The sequence below is a fragment of the Odontesthes bonariensis genome, chromosome 9 (assembly GCF_027942865.1).
Source record: "Odontesthes bonariensis isolate fOdoBon6 chromosome 9, fOdoBon6.hap1, whole genome shotgun sequence".
In the NCBI taxonomy this organism is placed as follows: Eukaryota; Metazoa; Chordata; class Actinopteri; order Atheriniformes; family Atherinopsidae; genus Odontesthes; species Odontesthes bonariensis.
The window spans coordinates 25,067,170-25,090,067 of NC_134514.1; the positions used below are offsets into that span (position 1 = coordinate 25,067,170).

Consider the following 22,898-nt stretch of genomic DNA (forward strand, 5'->3'; position numbering starts at 1 on the left):
AAAGATAAATCCACAAGATAAACTATTAAAACAGTTTGATACCTTGTTATTTCATGTCACACAGAGAGGAGACCGGAGACCATTTTTCATATTTATTTAGGCTAGTATTTCCCTTTCAGTTAAGTCATATTCTTTCACATATCAATGACAGAACCCCTTTTATCATTAATATGCATGACAACATAAAGGAATGAAACTTATGTTAGGGTTAGGATGACACTTTACACACACAGCTTAAAGCATGTAAGGAAGTTAAGTACATCAAGGTAAATAACAGGCTCTTATTCCACACCATTCCTGACAAAGAACTGGATGAACAGAGACCTGATTTCTTCATCGTAACCATCTAAACACACAACCTACAGGAGTGTTTATGGATCTTTATCAAGCTGTCATTAGAACACCAAAGGTTCCACCAGCCCGCCTTCTTCCGCCTCGTTTGTCGCTGCTGCAAAGCATCAACAAAGGAGGGAACGGGACAGGGGAGTGGGTGGAGGACAGACAAGGTGGGGGTCTCCATCTAGAAGTGTTCAGTTTGTCATGTTCACATCTGTACACGCAGGGAGAAAGGAAAAAAAAAGAAAAAAAAAAGGTATCGGTGACCAAGGGAAACACCACGACACCTGGCATACACGGATCTCAGCACGAGGAAGGTTCAGAGTAAATACACACACGCACACACACACACGGTTAGGGGGTCCTGGGGTTTGGTAGCTGTGGTCCCGTCCTTGCACATACACAGATACAGTCTCACACAAGCACTGTACACGGCACAAGAGGTCACCTCAATACATGGAGCGGATGAAGAAGAGCTAATATCTAGGGTGGGGTGGACAGCCCCATACAGGCTGGAGGGAGGGTTAAAATTCTTATTTAGACCTTCAGGTCACACACACACACACTCACACACATACCACCAGTCACACAGTGACATACGTCCGTATGCATTTAAAACTCCATAAAGCTACACACTTGTGCAGAATATACTATCATTACTTAGTGTTGCTAGCTATAGCCATTGAAATGGCAATATATGTTCAATATTTTACGTAACTTTTTTTTCCCCCCTCAGAATATACAACGATGAAATGCATTTTACAGACAAACGAGACAATGGACGCTGTTCACATGTTCAGTACATCGAAAGTAAGAGCTTCTCTACATTAATTCTTCATGAGTGCAAAATCCAATGCTCCTCCACCTACTTCAAAGGTTCGTTGCTGAGCTTTAGCAAGTCCGCTTTTGCACAAACCAATAAAAAAAAAAACATGACATTAACAAACGCAAACAAAAAAAAATTCTAAATAAGTCGTCATAAATATGGAATGTGAAAAAACAAACATGTGGTCCAATATCTTTCAAACAATACAAATAAAAGTCCTTCGATGCCATTAACTGTTTTCTCATGTAACAGGAGAACAGAATAGAAAAAATAGAGTACTCGAAGCGAGAGTGGGCTGTCGCTCGCTCGTGGCCCCCCGTTGTGAGTAGAAGACCATGGGAAGCCGGTGAGAACGCAAAGAGAGGGCGAATGGATGGAACGGGGCTGGGACACATTTTTTTTTTGTGGGAGGTTGGAGCGGTCGGGTGTTCACATGCCGTAACCGAAGCTGGCCTGTGGCGGCTGGGCATAGCCCGGCGCTGCTGCTGCCGCCGTGTAGCCGTAGCCGTACGCCTGCTGAGGAGGCACGGCCACGTTGGGTCCCGCTGTGAGCATGAGCTGCGGTGTGCCTGCAACAGATAAAAAACAACAACAACAACTTTGTTTTGTCAACCGCACTCTCGTTCTTTAAAAATGCAAAAACCAGAGAAGACCGGACCACTGCAGGACATTCGTGAGACAGCGTTTTACCGTAAACAATGGGTTGAGACTCTGTAGCCTGCTCCTCCTGTTTCCTCAGAGAGTCGGAGGCTTCGAGTTTGTCCACCTGTGGAAAACACAACATCGAAAAAAACGCGTCAGACTTCGAGCTAAACTGCTGGCGACGGGGCTCTTTAAGAGCGAGGGCTGAGAAGCCCGCTTTGTAAAAAAACTGACCTCGAGGGTTAATTCACTGGCTGACGGATGGGACCATTCCTGACAGGCGAAGACGAATACAGTCCAGATTTATATATAAAAAAAAACAGGCCGCAGGAGGCAGGCCTTGCTAATGTGTTGGTGCCCCTCCATTAGGCAAGAGGAGTAACTACAAATATGGAGCGACTGGCTACTCTAACAAGCCTGGCTACAGCGGTCTATGAGAGAGACGTCCACTTATTTATGGAAAGAATTAGGGAATTAGGAGGGAGTGAAAAAGACAGACAAGCTACTGGGCAATAATGGTCCCACCATCCAGCCACCCAAGACATCTACTCTAACATACTGGACATGTATGAGTATGTAGAGAACCAACTCCTTGCCAGTCAAATAACATTTCTATTTTTTTTTTTTTTTTTGTCCACATCAGAGCAGAAGGTCCAAATATTCTGCATACTCGCACATCTGGACGAGCCACAGGAATTCATTGTGATAAATGGTGTAAAACTACCTTCAGCCCCAGGTGATGCCCCCCCCCCCCCCAAACGAATCACACAAGTTGCCCGTTTTGGTGCTCGAGTCTTTGCTAAGCAGCTCAGAGGCAGGCGATGACAGGGGAAGGACAAAAAGGCAAGAGAGTTAAGCAGCCAGCACAAAGCTTCAGATATCACTGCTTAGCCTCAGAATGGCAGAGGGAAATGTCGATGAGATACAGACCGTGCTTCCCTCTTGAAGTGGTTTCGGGTTCAGTTCTCTACATACCGTCTAAATGCAACTACTTCAGAACAATCTGGTTAAGCAGGCCGTATCAAGGAAAGACAGGCTGTCGTGTCATTTGAGAAGAGAAGGGGTTGAGGGGCATGCTGAAGCAGCAGTTTAGTCATTTTCGTCTTGACAAGTGCATGAGAAGGAGAGAAGGAGAGAAGGAAAGGCAGAGAACGAGAGTGGAGGGAGTGTGAACGAGGGCAGAGGGGATGCTTTTTTCCCCCCAGCCAGTGGGAGGTTTCCAGAAGCAGGCACAGCCAACATGGACGTCTCCAAGCCTGGCCTGAGTGCTGCTGATGCCAACGAGGGAAGGAAGGGGTGGGAGTGAGGGGGGTGAGGGGGTGGGGGGGGTGGGGGGGGTTGCATGCTCGTCGTTCGACTAGATTTTTTTCTTTCCTAAAACAACGTGCTCAGATTGTTGTATTTTGCCTTCATACTCTCATTTAGTCGATCACAGAGGCCACACTTTGTAGCAGCAGCGGATAATCAGACGTGCGGTGTAAAAGCAGGAATTGTTCCGAGATAAATGACGCAGACAAAAGGGAAAGTAGAAGGTCTCTGAAAGGATGCCACATCATTACGAATAATGCCTCAGCGGCTGCTCTGTTACTCAGATTATGTTGCACTAAGCTGCAGTCCAAGCTACGGCCCCACATACAGCGATAATAATACCCTGATATAAGCCCCACCCACTCTTTATTGAAATACGTAATTAAGAAACGGCATTGACCAAACTTAACCACCCCCTGCGGTACATTTACAAGGTCTGGTGTGTGAAAAACATGCTTTCAGAGATTCTGCTGAACCAGGTTTGAACCAAGTAGAGGCAGACTGCAGCTGAGTGATGGTAACAAGTCAGTTCACTGTTAGAATCCATCTGCAGGTCTGTGAGAAGGGGGCCCGACCACAGCAGGTGAGGCAACTACCCAGAGTGGCGCTCTTCACCCTCAGCTGAGTAAAGCTGCTGGGCGTGCTGGCTCGGTCGTGTGGCTCAAATGTGTCAAATGTGACAGAAACATGTTGAAAAAAAGAAAAAAGTGGCAAAATGACACAGAACTAACAGGAGACCCTTTCCACTCGTACAGGAGGCCAGAAAAGGTGATAATATCTGGAAGACGGATTGTTTCCCACTACCTCAATCAAAGTTGAAAAAAAAAGAAAAAGAAATGGAGGTTGGATGTGAGCCTTGTAACAACACAAGCTACCAATCAACAAAGTTTCAGTGTGCAAGTGTAACATACTAAATCAACCATCTATTAAAATAAAAGCAGCATTAACCACTGATAACCACGGCTGGCTCGTTATGTACGTTATCCATTAGATATGGAACAAATGTGGGTAACTGACACTAACCGTAACAAGAACATTTAGTGCAATCTGTTGGGCACCTGGCATCTCACCGAGGAAATCTTACCGGAAAATGACTGAAGATGAATTTGACCTAATGCCACGGAGATCTCACGTAACAAAACTAACTCTAAAAGTAGCGTCCTGAAGCAGAAAAAATAAAACTCTGAGCGATCACGGACACCAGCAAACCAAGCAGAGCCTCGAGGGATGGGTGTGAAGAGCCCCACTCTAGAGTCCCGCGGGTGGGTAGGTGGTCCAGTGGAAATGTGGAGTTCACAGTCAGAAGCAGCAGAGTGATATGAGGAGGGGTGGAGAGGCAGAGGGGGGAGAGAGAGAGAGAGGGGGGGGGGGGGCATGCAGTTTCTGCTAATTTTACACCTGCCAACTACAGGCTATGGGACGGGGGGGAGGGGTCAAAAGTAAGATTAGAAAATGGATTCGACTTTCACCTTTTCCTTTATCGCATCAACCTGGAAAGGAAATTCAGAGAGGCAACTTAAGGAGGAAAAAACAAACGGGAAGTCTCCCAAAACAGAAATTGACAGAGAGAAAAAGAGCAAACAGAGGACTTGTCACTTAAAGAGGAAACACAAAAACCCTCAGAGCGATGCGGGTAATTAAACGCCACTTTTGATACAAATGCTGACTTGAGATTTCTAAGTTGACGTTAATTTTTTTTACTTTGTGTTTTACACAAATGTTAACAAAAAAAAAAAAAAAAAAAAAAAAAAAAAAAGAGAGAACAAACTAAAACACCAGTGCTGACGTGGGGTGCAAATCTAAATGCCTAATATCAGATCTAAAAATACTGCACAGTGTTAAATATACGGTGCCGATACTTTTAGAGAGGCTTCGCCCTGGTCTGCCGTCTTTTATGGAAGCAACACAGGTTTGTTTTCCTGCCATGAAGCAGAGATAAATGGCGCGATGAGCAGCACAGCAGGTATGAATCTCCTCTAACACATTTGTATGGAAAAGTAGCTTGAATGGATGGAAACCCAAATGAAAAAGGAAACACCGGTGATGACACATGATGACTGACAGAAGCGTAGGAAGGGGGGCATGAACAGAGGAAAGAAATGGAAGCACTGAGGCAGAGGGAGGGGGGGGGCTTTACCTTTGAAAGTGTGACTGCTTACTGTCAAATAGTATTTGCAAACGCACTTTGGCCCTCAGTTTGATGGGAAATCAGTTCTGTGGTACAACAATGGAACTTCAGACATTTAGGACGGATGGTACAAGTTTGCAAAAACTATCCGACGAGTCTTCACATCTGTCAGCGGGAGGACTAATCTATCACCGACACGTAGCTCATCTTTCTCATCTAGAAACGGAGTCAATCGTTCTCTCTTTCGAGTCTTAACAAAGCCGCGTGCGTTCCCATGGCACGCCGCTCGTACTGGCAACCTCCGTCCAACCCACCTTTGAGAGATACTCTCTCATGACCTGGATGAAGTATGGCATGGAGAAGTCCATGATGTTGTGTCGCCAGGCGGTTTCCAGCACCACATCTGGCCGCAGCAGGTCGTAGCAGGTGAATAGGCAGGCGGCAAAACACTCCTTCTTGTCTTCCTCTAGGAACCAAGCCAGGAGCTCCTCTGCCAGCTCCGTGTCTTTGGACTCTGATGCGTACTGCATGGCGTCCTGCGAGGGGACAGAAAACAGGTCGGTAAATCAGTTTAAGGGAGAGTGGCTGCCGTTTAATTCCCCCCCCCCATCACTATCAGCTCATTTCTGGTGTGTTATTATCAGTCTATAACCTTATAGAGCTTGTCTTTCTTGCAGAGCTCGACACTCTGTTTCCAGCGGTTGTTGCCCTTAAACAGGTACGCTGCGATCCTCCTAAATTCAATCAGCTCGTGCTTCTCCAGGCCCTGAGCCAGCGAGATGTTGTCGAAGTTATCGTACGCGTCGATGGATGTACGCAGCGCCTAATAACAAAGAGGTGAGACCATTAGACGGAGCTGAAATTTCAACGGTGTGAAAACAGTCATGAAGCTACGGAAAGCACTTTATTTAGGCAACGCTTTTTCTTTTCCTTCAGCCAGCATCGAGATAATCACACCGCATGCTAAGATTGAAAAAAAAATAAAATAAAATGTTGGCACATCGTACCGCATAGTCTTCCTCAATGATGAAGAGGTTGTTCAGTGCCTCATTCACCGACTTGTTGTTGTGATTCTGGACGGACCTGAGGTAAGGTTTAACCAGGGGCAGCTGCTTCACCTAAACACAAACACAGTGTGATCGTCAGTGTCACTGGCAGTTTCCACTTTCTATCGCTCGTCAAACAAGCGGCAGAGAGCTGAAGCCTTTTCAACAGCATTCACTCATTTATTCCCCCCCCCCCCCAGGGAAGCAGTGACAGCACAGAACCTTGCTGAAGGAGATGACGGCGCGGGTGTGATCCAGCCGTGGAGAGAGGACGATGAGCAGGTCGTTCAGCAACAACGGTTTGAATTCCAGATAAAACTGGACGGCCTTGTAGTACAGCTCGACGTTCGCCACCTGCAGCGACAAACAGACATTCAGCTTACCATCCACAGTCCAAGTCATTTTTACCCCAGTTAAAAAGAGCATTGGTTTTTTCTTCTTTACTTTAGTGACAATGTCCTTGAACTGGCCCTCCTTCCAGGCATCAGCTGGATGGCTCATCATGGTGATGATGGCATTGTCATATTCCTCATACTTGTCATAGAGGAACACCAGCTCTGCCCAGAGGTGGGCCTGCTCAGCTGCCCTGAGAACCTGAAACAGACGCGCACAGTATTTCATGAACTTGGTATTTTTATGCTCACAAACCGCTTTATATTCAAAGGTTAATAACAAAGATTGGTTTCACGCTCCTACCTTTGGAATGTTGACACGGGACCAGAAGAGCTCCAGGTGTTCCCTCATCTTCTGGGGTTTAAATTTGGAGTAGAGGATTGCCAGCTCGGTGAACATGCCCATGTGGGCACGTTCCAGCCCCAGAGCGGCCTCCAGCATGGTGATCAGTTCTTCAAAATAACCGCGATCCTGCAGAATACAGATGCGCGGACATAATGGCGTCAACGGAATCTCTCACAAGGCAACTCGTGTTCGCACATGCTGAAGATAAACCGACTGAAAAGTGCAGCAGAATCTTCCTGTCCTCTTCCTTACGTGTTCACTTTTACAACTTGCATGCCATAAATATGATCACTTTGATCACATATTTAACTCTTCAGGCAAGAAAAGAAATTGGATTCTATTACCTAAAGTAAATGCTAGATTCATAACAGCGCACGCACTCAGTAATTCCTCACAGCAGCTAACCCGTTTAACACCAGCACCAGTACACACCTGGTAGTAGTTGATGAGTTCCTCCAGTTCATCGGCATGGACGACAATATGCAGGCCACACATTTGGGCAAGACGGAACTCCTTCCCATCCACACAAGCAAAACACACCTGGAAGAGCAGATAACCCAAGAGCACAACTTGTTTCATGTACTCACAGAAGAGAGGATTCTTTACGGTACTTTTTTCTTCTCAGAGAGTTAAACTGTTCCTCACCTCCTTCCAGGTGCGGGTGCTGTTGGCTTTGCGAGCTCCATCCACAGCTGCCTGGTATTCTCCCAGGTGCACCAGCGTGGAAGCCAGACGGCCAAAGTTGGACACGTTGTTGTAAAGCAGTTTGGCTGCTTCGTACATCTTGTCGTCATAGCAACGGTCACCCACCTGAGGGGAAGATGCGCAGAAAGTGAGGGCGGGAGCAGTTAAGGTGAACAGAGAACCGAGCGTCTGCGAGTGTGTGCTGCATGTCCGTGTGGCTCCAAGCACCTACTTGCTGAATGTGAGCATTGTTGGGACCATTGATGAACTCTTCCAGCTCAGCCAGGCGGTTGGTCTTGGCCAGGGCAAAGATCAGCTCCGTCTCAACGTATGACTCGCGGGCCTTCTTACGGGCCATCTGCAGAAACTTCACCAGGTCCTCCCAGTTCCCTGCACACAACAACCAGCTCCCATCAGTGTCACGTTTCACCAAACGCCTCTAAAGTGTCTTCGGTGGATAAATCAAGGAGAGAGTCACAAATCAGATAATATGAGAAAGATGTACTTACCGCTTTGGGCTGCAGCCTGCCCCACCTCCATGTAAGCAGAGGGGTCATCGGCCTTGATGTAAGAGTCGATCGCCTCTTTGACCAGACCCTTCTGAAGCTGGGCCTTTGCCAGCTGACTCCACACCGGGGGCTCATTGCAGCGCTCGGCAAATTCATAAGCTCTGTCTAGGTTGCCAATGTGTTCAATCAGAACCTGGAAACAAGACAAAATCCTAATGAATGAAGAGGAACTTCTGTAACACTTCTCTGGTCATTTCAACAGGGCTCTTAAATTAAGGTTGAAGTCAACACAGCGCATTTAAAACACATCACAGTCGATAAGAAACGCACTCACCTGCACCGCAGAGGTGTTGACATCGAATTTCCTAAAAATAGCAAAAGCCTCCTCAAACAGCTCATTGCTGATGGCAATGTTAGCAATGTCGGGGGCATCGTAGTTGTCCAGGCGGTTAATGTACTCCATAACACGTGTCCGATCAGCTTTGATGGCTGTCAGAATGAGCAGATTCTGGAGGTTTCTAGAATAACCAAGACGGCAGCTTTTCAGTAAACAGCTTATAAATAATATATTAAGACACGTTTAGCCAGCGTTTAGATGTCAGACGCATCACCTGTGCTCACTGAAGACAGAATTGTCCAGAACAATCTTTTCCAAAAGCTCAATGAGCTCATTGGGAAGGTCGGCAGTCATGAAGGCCTTGACTGTGACGGACACTTCCTCTGGATCCTGGGTCTCCGATAAGGCTGTTTGGACAACCTACAGCAGAGAGGAACGACACACTTGATGCACGACAGCTGACGCACACATAAACAGAAAAATAACACAGTGATATCTGCCTATTAATGTCTTAAAATTAAATTCTGGCAAGCGGTTCCCCTCGCTTCACAGCAGCGTGCGTCCCGCCGGATTTCTATTTTGGCTCGGCCCGAAACTAAGTCCAACTCAGTCTGGAATTTCTGGAACTTTCTAGAATCAGACAAGGGTCAGACCTGGTCAATGAGTGGCCTTCTGTAGTTGTTGGTCTCCAGCAGCACGCTTGCCCACAGCTCCGGGTTCTTGCGACGCACAAGGTATCGAGACAGACTCTTGAACAGCGAGTTCTCATTGCACACCTAAAGCATGGGGTAGGAAAGTAGTTACCGTGAGCAACGACAACAGCGCAGAAACACGACTAAAAGAAAAATAGCCAGAAGACGTTAACAGCTACACTGAAGCTTTAAACTTACATGAATGAGTTCCTGGTCACATTGTCCTCGTTCATAAGCCACACAGGCCAGGTGGGGGTCTCTCTTCTCGCAATACTTGCCCACCACACGGCTGTCATAGAAGGGGTTCTCCCTTAAGAAGCGTTCAGGGTTGTTGTTGCTGTCAATGTAGATCTTGGCCAAAGCGTTGTGGGTTGCAGGCTCCTCACAGCCTTCGTGAATACGAGCCTCCAGCCAGGGCAGCAACAACTTCAGTCTGCGCAGAGACAGAAACGCAGTCAAGAACAAACAAAAGCAAACAAAAAACTTTCAAGGTGCAACACCGTGGTTTGAGTGAGACATGGATGATTCTCCTCTGCCTCGCTGCTTCAGTCTCACCTATTTCTTTTCTCCACTTCGGCAACAAGTTCATCTGTAGAGAACTGTCCTCTCACAACCAAGATCAGGTTCTTAATCACATCCTCAGCACAGTCCACATCCAATAACCCTCCAATGACTACCGGCAGGCGGCTTGGGTTTACCTGGAATAAGTGAGAATAAGATTTAGAGGATTTCGGTCCAGCGGAGGAAAAAGACCAAAATCTTCATCTGAATGTTGCAGCTTACCTTCTGCACGTAGATCTCGATGTATTTCTGCAGGCTGTTGCGATAAAGGTACAGAACCAAGTCGTGGACAAAATCAAAGCGGTCACACACGATGATTAAAGGCAGCTGGTCAGTAAGCTTGGCCTCCTGTTGGGGGGAAAATAATCAGAAATGTTACTGGCAAAATATTCTTTGCATTTGTTGAATGTCAGAAAAGCTTATTAGGCTACTTCTTACCTTGAGGAAGTTCTTCACACGCTCGGGATCGTAACAGTTGCTCTCTCTGCAGATTCTCTCCACCTCTTTGATCTGGCCTGTTTTGCAGGCTGCCTGGATATACTTGAAGTGGACCTCCGGATCCTGGCTGAAGTTCACAATGGAACCCAAGAAGTAGAATAGACCTGAGAGACACACACACACACACACACACACACACACACACACAAACACACAAACAAACAAACAAACAAACAAAGGAAATCCAAATCAACCGGGAAACTAAATGCAGTTATTTTATTTTTTTACAGCTCTAATACATGAACTCTGGACGATGGGCGTTTCGCGAGCCCCACAGTGTCCATACTGATGACTCATGTTTTCTATTAACATTAGAGGTGTTCACAGTTATTCAGAGTTTGTTTTTCTGCAGGTATAATCTCTTGATCACAAACTAAAAATAAGATGTTAAGCAGACAGCTTTCCCCATACCAGCATGTTTTAAGCTTGGTTAATATGCAAAAGCAACAACAAGCCCATTACCAAATGCTTCCTTCATATCTAATTAACAAGTCATTTCTCAGCCTGTATTCACACTTATATGCTTTCATCGTGGGCTGAGTGGAGCACGAAGCAGCAAATCTCATCAGTAATCAGCACACACTCTTGTTTCCTGTTAATCCCCCAGAGAAATACCTGCTCTGCCTGAGACCTTACACCAAATAAGTTTGGACCTTTTAGGATGGAGGTGATGAAGTCCAACTAAGACAGAAATTGCTTATACCTTGACATGTCGGCAACTTACCCTCGAAGCTCTTGAATGACTCAAAAAGTTCAGTGAGGGATTGAGTTGAAAGCTGTTCGTGGTACTTGGAGGCAACCTGCACGCAGATCTGCAGGTTCTGGCGGATGTTGGCAGACAACATGGCCCTCAGACACTCCAGAGAGTCCTCGACCGAGAGGGAGCCAAAGAAATTCACCAACCACTGCAAAGATGAACAGAAAAGATTCAACAAGGCAGCTGCAGCGATCGTAGTTCTATAAGACATATGCAGTTCTGGTAGTTTGGACGTTTTCTTTCTGTGTTGTACCTCTGGATTTAGAAGGTGTGTGTGCACCACAGCGCGCTTTATGTCATACAAATCAGTGTAATGCTCCAGCGCCCTCTGCAGGAGACCAGCCTTCTCACACAGCTGTGCCACATGGGGACGATCGTAGTGGGTGAACATCTGATTGCCCAGGATGGCATCTGCAACCTTTAAGACAAGACACGGGGACGAACACATTTCATTCCCGGCTGAAGCTTTCAAGCCACGAGAACATGTTAAACCGGGCCAGGAAAAGTTTTAATTCAAGAAGAAATAATTAAAAAACTTAGTAACTGCAATGCAAATGAAAATTCTGATTAATTCATTCAAATCAAACTCATCTGTGTTAGTTCAATGTCACCAAATGGTCGCTGGTACTTCACTGATATGTGTGTGTGTGTGTGTGTGTGTGTGTGTGTGTGTGTGTGTGTGTGTGTGTGTCTCAGAGTGTATACCTGTGGTGCGTGGACCAAATTCATTTCCAGCAAACGCGTCTGCAGCGGCCCTTCCATGGGCCTGTTGTTCTTCAGGGCGTCTAGTAGGAAGGATGTGCACTGCTGGATCAGGTTGTACTCCATGAACACATCAACAATCTGGAGAAACAAACAACAGAGATGTTCAATGGTGTCCTTCGCCGTATTTGTTTAGGATTTGATGGTAGGGCTGTAGCCACTGCCTAAGTTTTCTAGTTACAGGGTCTACATTTTAGGCTACCACTGTGAAAATAAGTCCAAGTATGTACCTGTGTAATGTCTGCAAGTGGCTCTTCATCCTGAACCAGCATCTGGGAGAACTGGAGGCCCTGCTCTGGACTGATCCGCATCACGTTCCTTAGCAGAAAGATCCAGTCTGGGGTGTAGCCCACCTACAGTAATGACATATCCTTAGCTCTGATCACAGAATCCCATTGTAAAAGCAAATGTGGACATTAGTGAACTTGGACAACAACCGCTCCTCCTCAATTCCAATATTGTGTCAAACACAATCAACTTTTACTCAAATTCAGTCACAAACCTTTTTGGCGTAAAGGACAATCTTCTGGAACTGTCCAGTCTCTGCAAAGCACTGAATGACTTTATTGGGGACGTTGGCTCTCAGGTAGACACTGAGGGCCAGAGTAGGATCTACAGACTTCACCAGGTCTCCGAGCTCCTCAGAACATTCCAGCTAAAAACACACACAGCAGGCGATGTTAAAAATAAAGCCAAGGGATTTAGAAGAGAGATCAATCCAAGACAAACTCATTCATGAACCAGCTGGATGAACAGCATAGATGGCTTTAAAACTTTTTCACACAAACAAGCCTTTGGACTTAATTTTAGAAAAAAACAAAAAACAGTTTTAACTGGTCACATTTAGACTTCTTTCATGGGCAAATTTTACACAAGTTCAGCCCTCTGAATTTATTGGTACCATATTTAAGGGCAGATTGTAGTCTAGGATTTAATTTTTCCCTCATTGCAAAAACCACTGGACGCATACCTTGTCTTCCTTCAGCCATTTCTCGAGTAGCTGCTTGCGGCCTTGCTGTAGAACAGGTCTGCACAGCTCCAGAGACTCAAACTTATTAAGCTGGCCTTGATCCAGCAGGATGCCGAAGTACTGGAGCAAAGGTGAAGTCTGGCCTGGTTGGGCTGGAACGCTTTGGAACCTTCGGATTGTGTCTGGGGTCCGAAGAATACCCTTGAGTTGAAAGACGGGGGAGATAAGAGGATTTCTATAGAAAACCTTTTAAATGTGTACATATATATATATATATATATATACACACACACACACACAGGCTAAACCTGTGTTGTGCAAAGCTATAGAAATCTACTTAATCTGAACAGTCTGAGCTTTCATGTAATGTTGTTGGAGTGCATGGAAGCAGGCTGGCAGTACCTTGGGTGCATTGGCTGCCACCTTAGCAGCTTCCGAGTAATTCCCTGCTGCAAAGAGGGTGTTGAACTTGCGAGCGAAAAGCTCCTCAGCACCGGCAAGGTTGTTGCGTACAGCCATGCGAAGCGCCAGGTCTGGGTTTTGGAGCACATTAGTGATGTAGGGAATGATGTTCTCCTCCTCAACGCACACTGACAGCACCTGGAAAAGCACACGGGCACGCTCTCTTATCTGTAGACACCAGTTAACCTGATGGATGGGAACACAGCTTTGGAGTCTAGTGCAGTATCCAGATTATTTTTCAAAGAATTATGTGCATTGGTCCATAAAAACTAATGCAAATGAACATATGTGTTGAGAATATTCTGCAACGAGCAGTTGTGTTCAAATCCAAATGGACCATCTTTCCTCTTCTTATGGTTACTTTAATTGGACTTCATGATTTACTCAAATCTACGTTTAATTTAGAATATCAAACGAACACCAAAGTCAAAAGGTGCTCGGTAAGGAAAGATGAAACACCTTCAAACCAATCACGACCCAGGATTTAAGGTAGCCACGATTTAGGTGGTATTAGAATCTGAAAAGTGACACTAAGTAGCGGAGAATGTTTAGTCATCCTTGTTAAGCCCGACACCAAATGTGCTTCAAGCACAAACTGAGTGAAAAATCAACACATAGTTTGTGATTAAACCTCAAGTTCAAGCTCTGCACACACCTCTGAATGCAAAAGCAGATTTAAGTTCCTTCCATCCTAAGACGTCGACTTGTAACATTGCTAACCTGCACATAAAGATTGACTCATGTTTGTGGTAATGAGCAACACACTGAGCTGTGTATGAAGGACCAGCAGCTATGGGCCAAAAGAAATAACAGGATTAGATCGTGCAGTCTGCCCTGCCAAGCTTAGCCTCCCTGCCGTGGTTGTCACATGCTGCCTGACACTGGAAATGGTGCTGCAGCGTGATTTCTTTTTCTTTCTTTCTTTTTTTTTTCCACAGTCAAGGTCACACCCAAGGACCGACGCTGATACAGAGAGGGGCTGACATGCCAGAGGGAAAGTGAATCGCCAACAAATGTCGAGCATGTGCATAAACTAGAGTGTTGTGTGGGTCTGTTACTGCTGAATCTCAGGCTGGCACCGATTTAGAAATAAATTGGTTTACTGTACAGTGATTTTAGATGAATGCTCGGTTTTCAGAGGATTAACAACAGGACCTATTGTACAAATATATGTGAAACTGTATGATGAACTTGGCCATTTATTAAGAGTTGAGTGCCCCAAATAAGGACATAAGCACATGTCATTTATTCTCCAGGCACAAATAAGATTCACTCTGCAAGACTGTAATTACTGTCAGTCCTTGATAATTGACATTTAATCTTAGTGTTAATCTTATAAATACAGCTAGAGCTACTGGGAAATGGGTACAGTGATGCTGTCTGTGCACATATACTAATAAGCTTTTGAGTTAACTACTTTACGTCGAGCATCTGTCTCAAGATTCAGGTGGGTGAAGTTAAAGCAACGCTTTACTGTTAACGCGAGTGAGCGCATGGTTTTTTGTTTATATCATTTAATCGAGTGTATGTGTTTGTTGTCCAATTTGGATTTGAAGCCTCAGTAGCTGAAAATAAATAACAGTTCAATGACTAAACTCCAGTTCTGAGAGTTTTGAGGCACCTTGTCCTCCAGTAGGTTTTACTTGAGATGGTGCAGCTCTACCCTCCATGAAAAAAAAAGAAATTAAATCTTTTTTTTTTTTTAAACAAATGAAAAGAATTATAACAAACAATTGGCCTTCCTGATCGTGACCCCCAATCAAATCATTGAGGAGTAATATCAGCTGATAACAACTGGTGCACCCATAATATTTGACCGTAGGGCCCTGCTTTAATGCATTTGCATATTTTAAACGTATTAAATGTAGTGATGCTCCGATCGATCGGCTGCCGATCATGATCGGCCAATAATGCCCAAAAATAGCCTGATCGGCGATCGGAAAAATATGCCGATCAAAAAACGATCACGTGACGTAAATTACTAGCGACCACTTTCTAATGTGGTACGTAACGTGTGTACAGAACCGAACAGGCAAAACCTCTACAGTGCATCTCGACAGCATGACCTCTCCTGTCTGGAATTTCTTCAAAGTGTGTCAGAAAGATGTGAAACTTACTGCGGTCACGCCATCTGCGCTTCGGAGAGGCACGGTCGCGCTAGCTAAACTTGAAAATCGCGTGCCCGTTTACATCGCGTCGTACGGTAAAGCGCATGAGCGGATTTATGGTGCATTCAAGTGCACCCCGTAAACTCAGTAATCTATATCGAAGTTGATTTTTCATTTGTTGGAATACATACACCTGTCATTACTTGGTTGCTTTTTTTACTACATTCTTTTTAATGATTAAAACAAAATGATAGAACAAAATTATTGAAGCATATTCAGAATCAAACTCTTTTCTGCATAGTCAGATTTGAAAACTTCATTTAGAACCAAATCAAAATGTTCTCTGCCGACTCCACCAGATTCTTACCTACATGTCCCCAGCTACCTCTGTGGTGATTTTCAAGTCATTTCACTGCATCATTGTTTAATAATCTGATGCTGAAATCATACCCAATGGATGATGTATATGGGCAGATTAAAATATTAATAGAAAATAAAAAAAACAATTGTTTTCTGCAAACTCCACCAGATTCTTGTTCTACATGTCCCCAGCTACCTCTGGCGGTTTAATTTCTATAAATGGTGCACTCTCTGCTAGATGAAAGGCATGGAAATGTCCGATTCCTTCCGTGATTGGCAGTTATCGGCAATCGGGCAGATCATGATTTTGGTGATCGGTCCAAAAAAATGCTGATCGGAGCATCACTAATTAAATGCCATCATCTCAATAGAAATTCAACTTTTTTCCAATGTAAAAAGTACCTGTCCTTTCCTGTTTACTCCGATGATACCGGCAGTGGGTTCGTGGGGGGCTGTGACAAAAATGGTCTCCCCACTGATCCTGTTCATGTAGATGCAAGTTCCAGTCTCCAAGTCATACAGGTGGATGTAGCCGTATTTGGTGATGAGAAAAACGACATCTTGCTTGGAACTGATCTAGATGGACAGAAAGAGACATGAGGTTATACATGAAGCTTATTACTAAAACGCACTGCAGCCGAACACTGAACTAAAAAAATAATGAAATATTGACAGGCTCAAGGGGCAGTTCAGAATGGCTAATGAATAATATCATTATCAAAAACACTCCCTTCCAGAAAATCCTGATGGTAACGATGATAAATGAAGCAGTTGGAGATCACAGTTTCCCATCAAACTCGAGTTTTTCTTCCTTAAAAGAATAAAAACAACAGCCCCCACACATTCTATATAGTAAACTGCATGTTTTGTACCTGCATGGCCACCGGGAAGTCATTTTGGGCTTCTGGGGGAAAGAAAACATCCACAGCTTTCTTTGGAAATGGCTGGTTCCCAGTTGGTGGAGTCCCCACTTCAATGATATGAAGCTAGAAGCCACAAACAGTGAAGGCAAAATAAGGAAGTGAGGCTATTTTGGTACGCGCTTCAGCTTTTACATACATTAAAATCTGGATTCTGTTTGCATGCAAACACTTTTCAATGCATTCCTTATTTCTACTTCCAAAAAAACAAACAAACAAGTGAGTCCTGATCCCCTTATCAAGGCTTTGCACTGCTGGCTCATACTTTGCCTCCTGCCTGTCCGCGCACAGCAAAGCAAAACAGGGTCGACTCTTCGGTGTTGCCTTCCATCTTGAACTGTGCAAAGCCGGCAGCATGCCCCTCAATAGGCTGAGACACCTTCCTGTCCACAGAGTACAACTGCATGGCTCCGACAACGCGGTTTTGCTAAAAAGGAGAGAGAGCCCACAAGTCAGGCCGCAGGATGTTATTGTGTGCGATTCATTGTGGCATTCAGATTCTTCTTTTTTAATTATTTACCAACTCCTTTAATTTTAAGGTTGAAGCGACTCTTCAGACAGTGTTAATCTACCTGTGCTGAAATGCCAATGAGCAGCAACCACTTCTGTTTGGCATCGGTGCGGTAGTTGATGATCTGGCAGCCTGCCAGGCTGGAGTGACGGTCGAAGACTTTGATTGGTTGAGAGTCGCCCTCCATGCTCCAGTGGTAGACCGCGTTGTCTGTGACCAGGGCAACGGTGTTGAGGGATATCCACTTCCAGAAAGTCACGTCATCTGTCATCGTGTGCGCCTTCATCTTGCTCTTCATCTCAATGTTAAAGATCTGCAGGGTCTTTGCAGCTGAAAACACCAAGAGCTGAGGTTCACACACCATCACAGAGGTGAACACCATGAACCCCACCCCCACCCCACTGCCCGCTTACTGAACTAAATCAGTCCAGTGATTTAAGCTACAACACACGACCCACAGCAGACTTTTGGGATTAAACAAACCACTTGGGCGCATCTATTCCAACTGCTGGAGAGACATTGGTAGTTGGGGTTTTGTTTGAGTTACACTAATGGACAATACAAAAAAAATACAAAAAAAACAGGCCAGCGCCACCGTCAGTACAGGAAGCAAGACCAGCAAAAGGGCAACTGAAACACCATAAGAAGGCTGCAGAAATTTTTTAGAAGCTGAATGTTTCATAACAATGCGAAGCAGCACCATAAGGTGAGGCTAAAATTTGGAGCTCATGAAGGTTCATTTGGTCGCTGATGATCTTTTCGTGTCATATCTTTGATTCCTGACTATATGCAATGCTAATGCGGAATTATTAGTTCCAATCTCTTGGATACAGTTTCATTGTCTGAACAGTGTGTGTAAAAATGCCTGCAGCAGTGCATCCGGCAGCATTTTCTAATGCAGTGCAGGAGCTTGTTGGCAGATATTACTGCTAAAGCACTGTGTGTGCATCTCAAAAGGATGAATAATCATTTCCCATGCCGTTTTTGGAATTTCGTTTAAATTTTCTACCAGCCTTCTTAACCAAAACCAGATAAGTTTGGAAGTGTCATCTGCAGAAAAACAAACATGGTGCCCAGTGCAAGTCAAAGTGAGAGACTTTCTCAAGCCCTCAAACCCCGATAACTACCAGCAGCATGAGACTCCAAGCATGTTGTTATAGCTCTAAACGGATTCACACTGAAATGGAATCCTTCAACGGGGAATTTGTGAATTTGGGTTGGATGTGAAGGCGGATTAGCAAAATAAGAGCACAAAGAGGACAAACGGGTGTGACGATGAAGGGGATGATGTACAGATGCGCTCACATCTATTAATTTTATTTTCCTCCAGTTAAGTATCGGGGGAGGAAAGAGGCGCCATTGTTTGGACCCAAGATATACATCTTAGATTCAATCTGGCGAAAGCAAGCCCCAACTAAAATAAACTGAAAATCAACTGATAATACAGCATAAACAGCAGAAGAGTGATGCTTCGGAAAAAAAAATACTTTGGATTTGCGGTGTGATATTCATTTTCTCATAATAATCTTAAAGATTTATGGTGAGGTTCGCCCAAAGTACAGGCGGTTTAACACACACGGAGGCTTTTTAAGCCCCTTAAAACTTGGACATATGACCTGTGAGTAGACCCAGTCACTTTACCTGCCGTAGCATAAAACTTAAAAATGATTCATTAGTCAAATTTGTACAATTGCACGTAATGTCAGTAGCTATATAGTTCACACAAATCAAAGGACTGCATGTTGTAAATCTATACCAACTCATTCAGTGGCTCAATTATTTCGTCTTTATGTCTGATTTCATGGAGATTCCCATGATTATCATAACCAAAAAAACTGACACTGCAACTGTCAGTGCACTGCTAAAATGTAATAGTATCTTCTTGGAGAGTCCCACTGGGGGCACTAACATTATATATGTCTACATTAGATGTATATATATATACATATAAAGAGGAATGTGATCAACTTATTCGATCACAAGCCAACAGCAGATAATTCTATCTTCTATTCCATTCCACCGGTTCGTTAGTTAAGACTGGCTAAAGGTGTCACCGTTTTTTTTTTTTTACTCTGCATGTTTTAGCGCTTTTACTACAGAAATATCTCCCATGTATTACCACTGACCATTTCCCAAGGTAACTAACATCTCCAAAATAATCAAACTCAAAACACTTCCGCAACAATTCTCTTACGGCTGACACAACAACGTGACTGAATGCTGCGGTTTCTCTAGTTTCTGCTCTTTAATGTAATTTTAAGTCAACTTCGCCAGCTACAATACCATCACGTGTGGTTTGAACACCACACAACAAGAGCGGGAAATACATGCAAGCAGGGTGTTGTTTGAAAATAATCTTTTTCAGGGCTCATTTTAAGCCTTTTAAATTTTCATACTGTCCAAAATTTCATGAAAAGCAGAGGTACTTAAATATATCCAGTACAGTATGTTTTGGAAAATGGTCAGCTGTAATAGAAAATATATGTACAGTATAGCAAACGAGACAAACACACAAACAAATCAAATAAACACACTCCTTGAAGCTATGATAACTGTGTTACGGGCTGCTTACGCTATTATTTTTATTTTTTTCAAGCATCAAATAAAACGACTGTCGGTACAGTGCAAACATTTCAAGACAGTGCATACAGAATCACTTTGAAAACTCATGATATGTAAAGTTCAACTCACCGTCTGCAAACATAAGAGAGCCGGAAGAAATGAAAAAAAAGAGCAAAAACAAGCAAAAATAGACAAAGCATTCATGACAGCATAACATTTCTCTAATACGGTCTTAAAAACATCACTGTGTTTAACATGGAAATCTGTTACACTATACTTCAGTCATTGTTGTCGACAAACAGAGATGGGGTGGCCTACTTATGAACATCAAAATGAAAAGCAGACTGTGACAGCTACGTAACTGACGACACAAAAAAATTCTACACAAGTGACCCAGTGTATAAGAGAAGCAAAGTAGCAACAAACCAGCCCATAATGTTAACGGTTAACTTTTAAGTTTATGTGCTTTGACAAACCTAGCACACTCGCTACGTGCTAACAGTGCTATATGCATTTGAGCTCCGGCTTACCTTTGAGGGCAATGACTTTGCTGGCCGGGTTCATGATGGCGCTGTCGGCAGAGATGGGCCGGCGGATGGGATTGTTGGGGTCGGCCAAATCAATGATGACAACCTGGGCCTGCTCGCCCACTTTCTCCCGTACGCAGATGAACTTGTCGGACTCCATAGTTAGAGTGCTAAAGCCAATGTTGGCCGGGTTGATGCCCAAGTTCTGGAGCTGTCAAATCAACGCAACAACCGGTTTAGTGGTGGCACCACAGCTTACACGGCTTACAGTGAATGGATTTTTGAATGGGTTCCTGACTCATTTTCAGTATGGAAATACATTGAACTACGTCAATATAACAAATATGAAAAATTCCAAGTGAACAGGAGACACTGTATGACAAATAAGTCCAACATAAAAAGTATGACCAGGATTATAGACTTAGCAATTGTGTACACAAAGTTGCCTGTTTATTAGGAACGCACGTCCCAAGCTAAAGCAGCCAAAACCAATCAGTCTTTTACTCGTTTATTATGGTTTAGTCTTTTACTCGTTTATTATTAAGCAGTTTCCTAATTTTCTTAAATTAGCAAAATGTTACATTAAATTAGTTTAAGGCTTTAAGATGGACTGATGGACTGTCTGGTTCCATCACTCGAAGGGACGATGGCGTTAAACTAGAATCAGAAACCGCTACTGAATGACCTCATCCTCCCTTCAGCTGTAAATGTGTGTGTCGTGACAAAACCTTTTTGTATGACGTCGTATGGTATTAGTTTAAGACAGTGTTATGGGCATACTTGGGATATGTTCTCTGCAGTGAAAATGAAAACCACCATAATTAATAAAAAAAGTAACCCAGGTTCCTGATCTCCAGCACAGGTGGGTCAAACCACCGGCAGAGAGAGTCAAGAATGAAGTGTTTGGACCTAGAGCGCCTCGTAGCATATACATGGCAAAACCATTACGAGAATGTATGCAGGCTAGTAAAACCCAGGCAAAGATAATTTTCCTTTACACTGGGATATTGTAAAAATCATATCTTTGTCATAGTGCATGGAAGCACAATCATAGTATGAAAAGGTTAAGTGAAGGTGGTAGTGAGATCCCGAAGTAAATTCGAGAACCCAAAAAGATCAAAGCTGGGATTTCAATTTGACTGAATTTACTCATCATGATATGTCATGTTGTCATGTATGTGCGAGTTACTTTAATTCACACTGATGGACCGTCTGGTTCCATCACTCGAAGGGACGATGGCGTTAAACTAGAATCAGAAACCGCTACTTAATGACCTCATCCTCCCTTCAGCTGTAAATGTGTGTGTCGTGACAAAACCTTTTTGTATGACGTCGTATGGTGTCAAGTCTCGTCAGACTGCAGCTGACCGTGGTTTCACAAATACTAGTTTAAGCGCATCGCCTAACTCATGATCATCCCGGCGGTCCGTGGGACAGTAGCGCCATGGCTACATTATGAATGCTTATCCTGACGATAATCTATGATAGCATCCCAGTCAGAAACTGAAATGTCTAGCGATGGTTATGATTAAATTACGTGACTCCTTCATCCCTCACGACCCAGAAACTGTAACGGTTAACAAGCTAATGCAAAAGCTATTAGCTAATCTGAATGTAGCAACGCATTCATCGAACGTTATAAGAAAATGTACATTCGTAGAGGTCTGTTGAAGGAAGTAACGTTGCATTAGTTTCAGCCACCAGTGCGTGAAATACTTTATCTGACAGCTAACGTCGAGTCAACTGGGAAAAGCGTTTTAGTGTGATGAATGAAAGGTGCTAGCAAAGGAAGCTAGTTCTTAGCTGCTGGCTAAACGGGGGAGGGGAGGTCATTCATTCACTGAGGGTATTGACGTTTAACATTAGCTAAGCTAGCAAGCTGTCAAATGGTTATTTTGCGGTGAAATCGTCGAATAATGTGAATGATGAGATTTATATAGCTAATCTAGCGGTTATATATCTCCACATACCTGCAGGTGCTCCTGGAAGCGGATAGGCAGGATTTGAGCCATGTTGTTTTTCTTGAGCTTCTCCGGAGTCCTGAAATTCTAGCCGTGCAGCTAGCTAGCTAGGCAGTAGCACCGCGCTAGCTACGACCTCCTCACTGTGCGTGTAGGTCGGAGCCAGTCAGTGAAAATGGTATCACGGTGGAATAAAAAGCGATGTGTAATGTTATTATTCGCGTTTCCGATATCTCGCGCCAGTGAAAATGTTCAGTTTATCCCCCCGTCTGTGTATGCTTTCTGCCCTGCATCGATGGAAAGCAGCGGCTATGGCTGATCTTCTCGCTGAAATCCGCAATGGCGGCGGAAGCAGCTCAGAGCCGTGAGCTTTCCCAATCCGGAAGCATCCAGGGAGCTCTGGAAGGACACTGGCTCTGTTCCCGTGTGAACAATTTTAAGTTTGTAAACTTAACCAAGAATAACTCGTTTTATTTGAGTTTTACAGACTGTATCCTGTAAAACCAACTTAGAACTGAGCCAAGAACGTCAACCATTTAGTTTTCTTTTAACCTTTTAAGACTCATTAGGTCTGAAATGAGTAACTCTTCAAAGAAAAATATTGCAGATAAGATAATACAGGGAAGGAAAGTCAAAATGAGTAGAACAACAATAATAATAATAATAAATCCTGCTAATGAAATTGTAATCTAA

The 22,898-nt window shown here is 44.0% G+C and overlaps 1 protein-coding gene across 2 annotated transcripts; it reads right to left on the reverse strand.

Annotated features, from left to right (window-relative positions):
- Positions 1-78: 78 nt before the first annotated feature.
- LOC142388486 (clathrin heavy chain 1-like) lies at positions 79-22,587 on the reverse strand. Of its 2 annotated transcripts, XM_075473803.1 has the most exons (33): positions 22,215-22,587; positions 20,248-20,455; positions 17,217-17,485; positions 16,910-17,071; positions 16,597-16,710; positions 16,127-16,300; positions 13,197-13,394; positions 12,795-12,995; positions 12,327-12,479; positions 12,055-12,177; positions 11,768-11,905; positions 11,316-11,480; positions 11,030-11,210; positions 10,246-10,409; positions 10,030-10,155; positions 9,802-9,944; positions 9,445-9,679; positions 9,208-9,330; positions 8,829-8,974; positions 8,552-8,735; positions 8,218-8,410; positions 7,941-8,098; positions 7,670-7,834; positions 7,457-7,564; positions 6,983-7,150; positions 6,731-6,880; positions 6,509-6,640; positions 6,248-6,358; positions 5,893-6,063; positions 5,555-5,776; positions 4,582-4,602; positions 1,853-1,928; positions 79-1,731 (listed from the first exon to the last, which is right to left on the reverse strand). In XM_075473803.1, exons 1-33 carry the CDS (start codon positions 22,254-22,256, stop codon positions 1,592-1,594), a joined length of 5,064 nt encoding a protein of 1,687 aa, XP_075329918.1. In that variant the 5' UTR covers positions 22,257-22,587; the 3' UTR covers positions 79-1,591. The 2 variants fall into 2 exon arrangements, with proteins under 2 accessions (XP_075329918.1, XP_075329919.1); XM_075473804.1 differs by lacking the exon at positions 4,582-4,602 and having other exon boundaries at positions 22,215-22,586.
- Between the last annotated feature and the right edge of the window lie 311 nt (positions 22,588-22,898).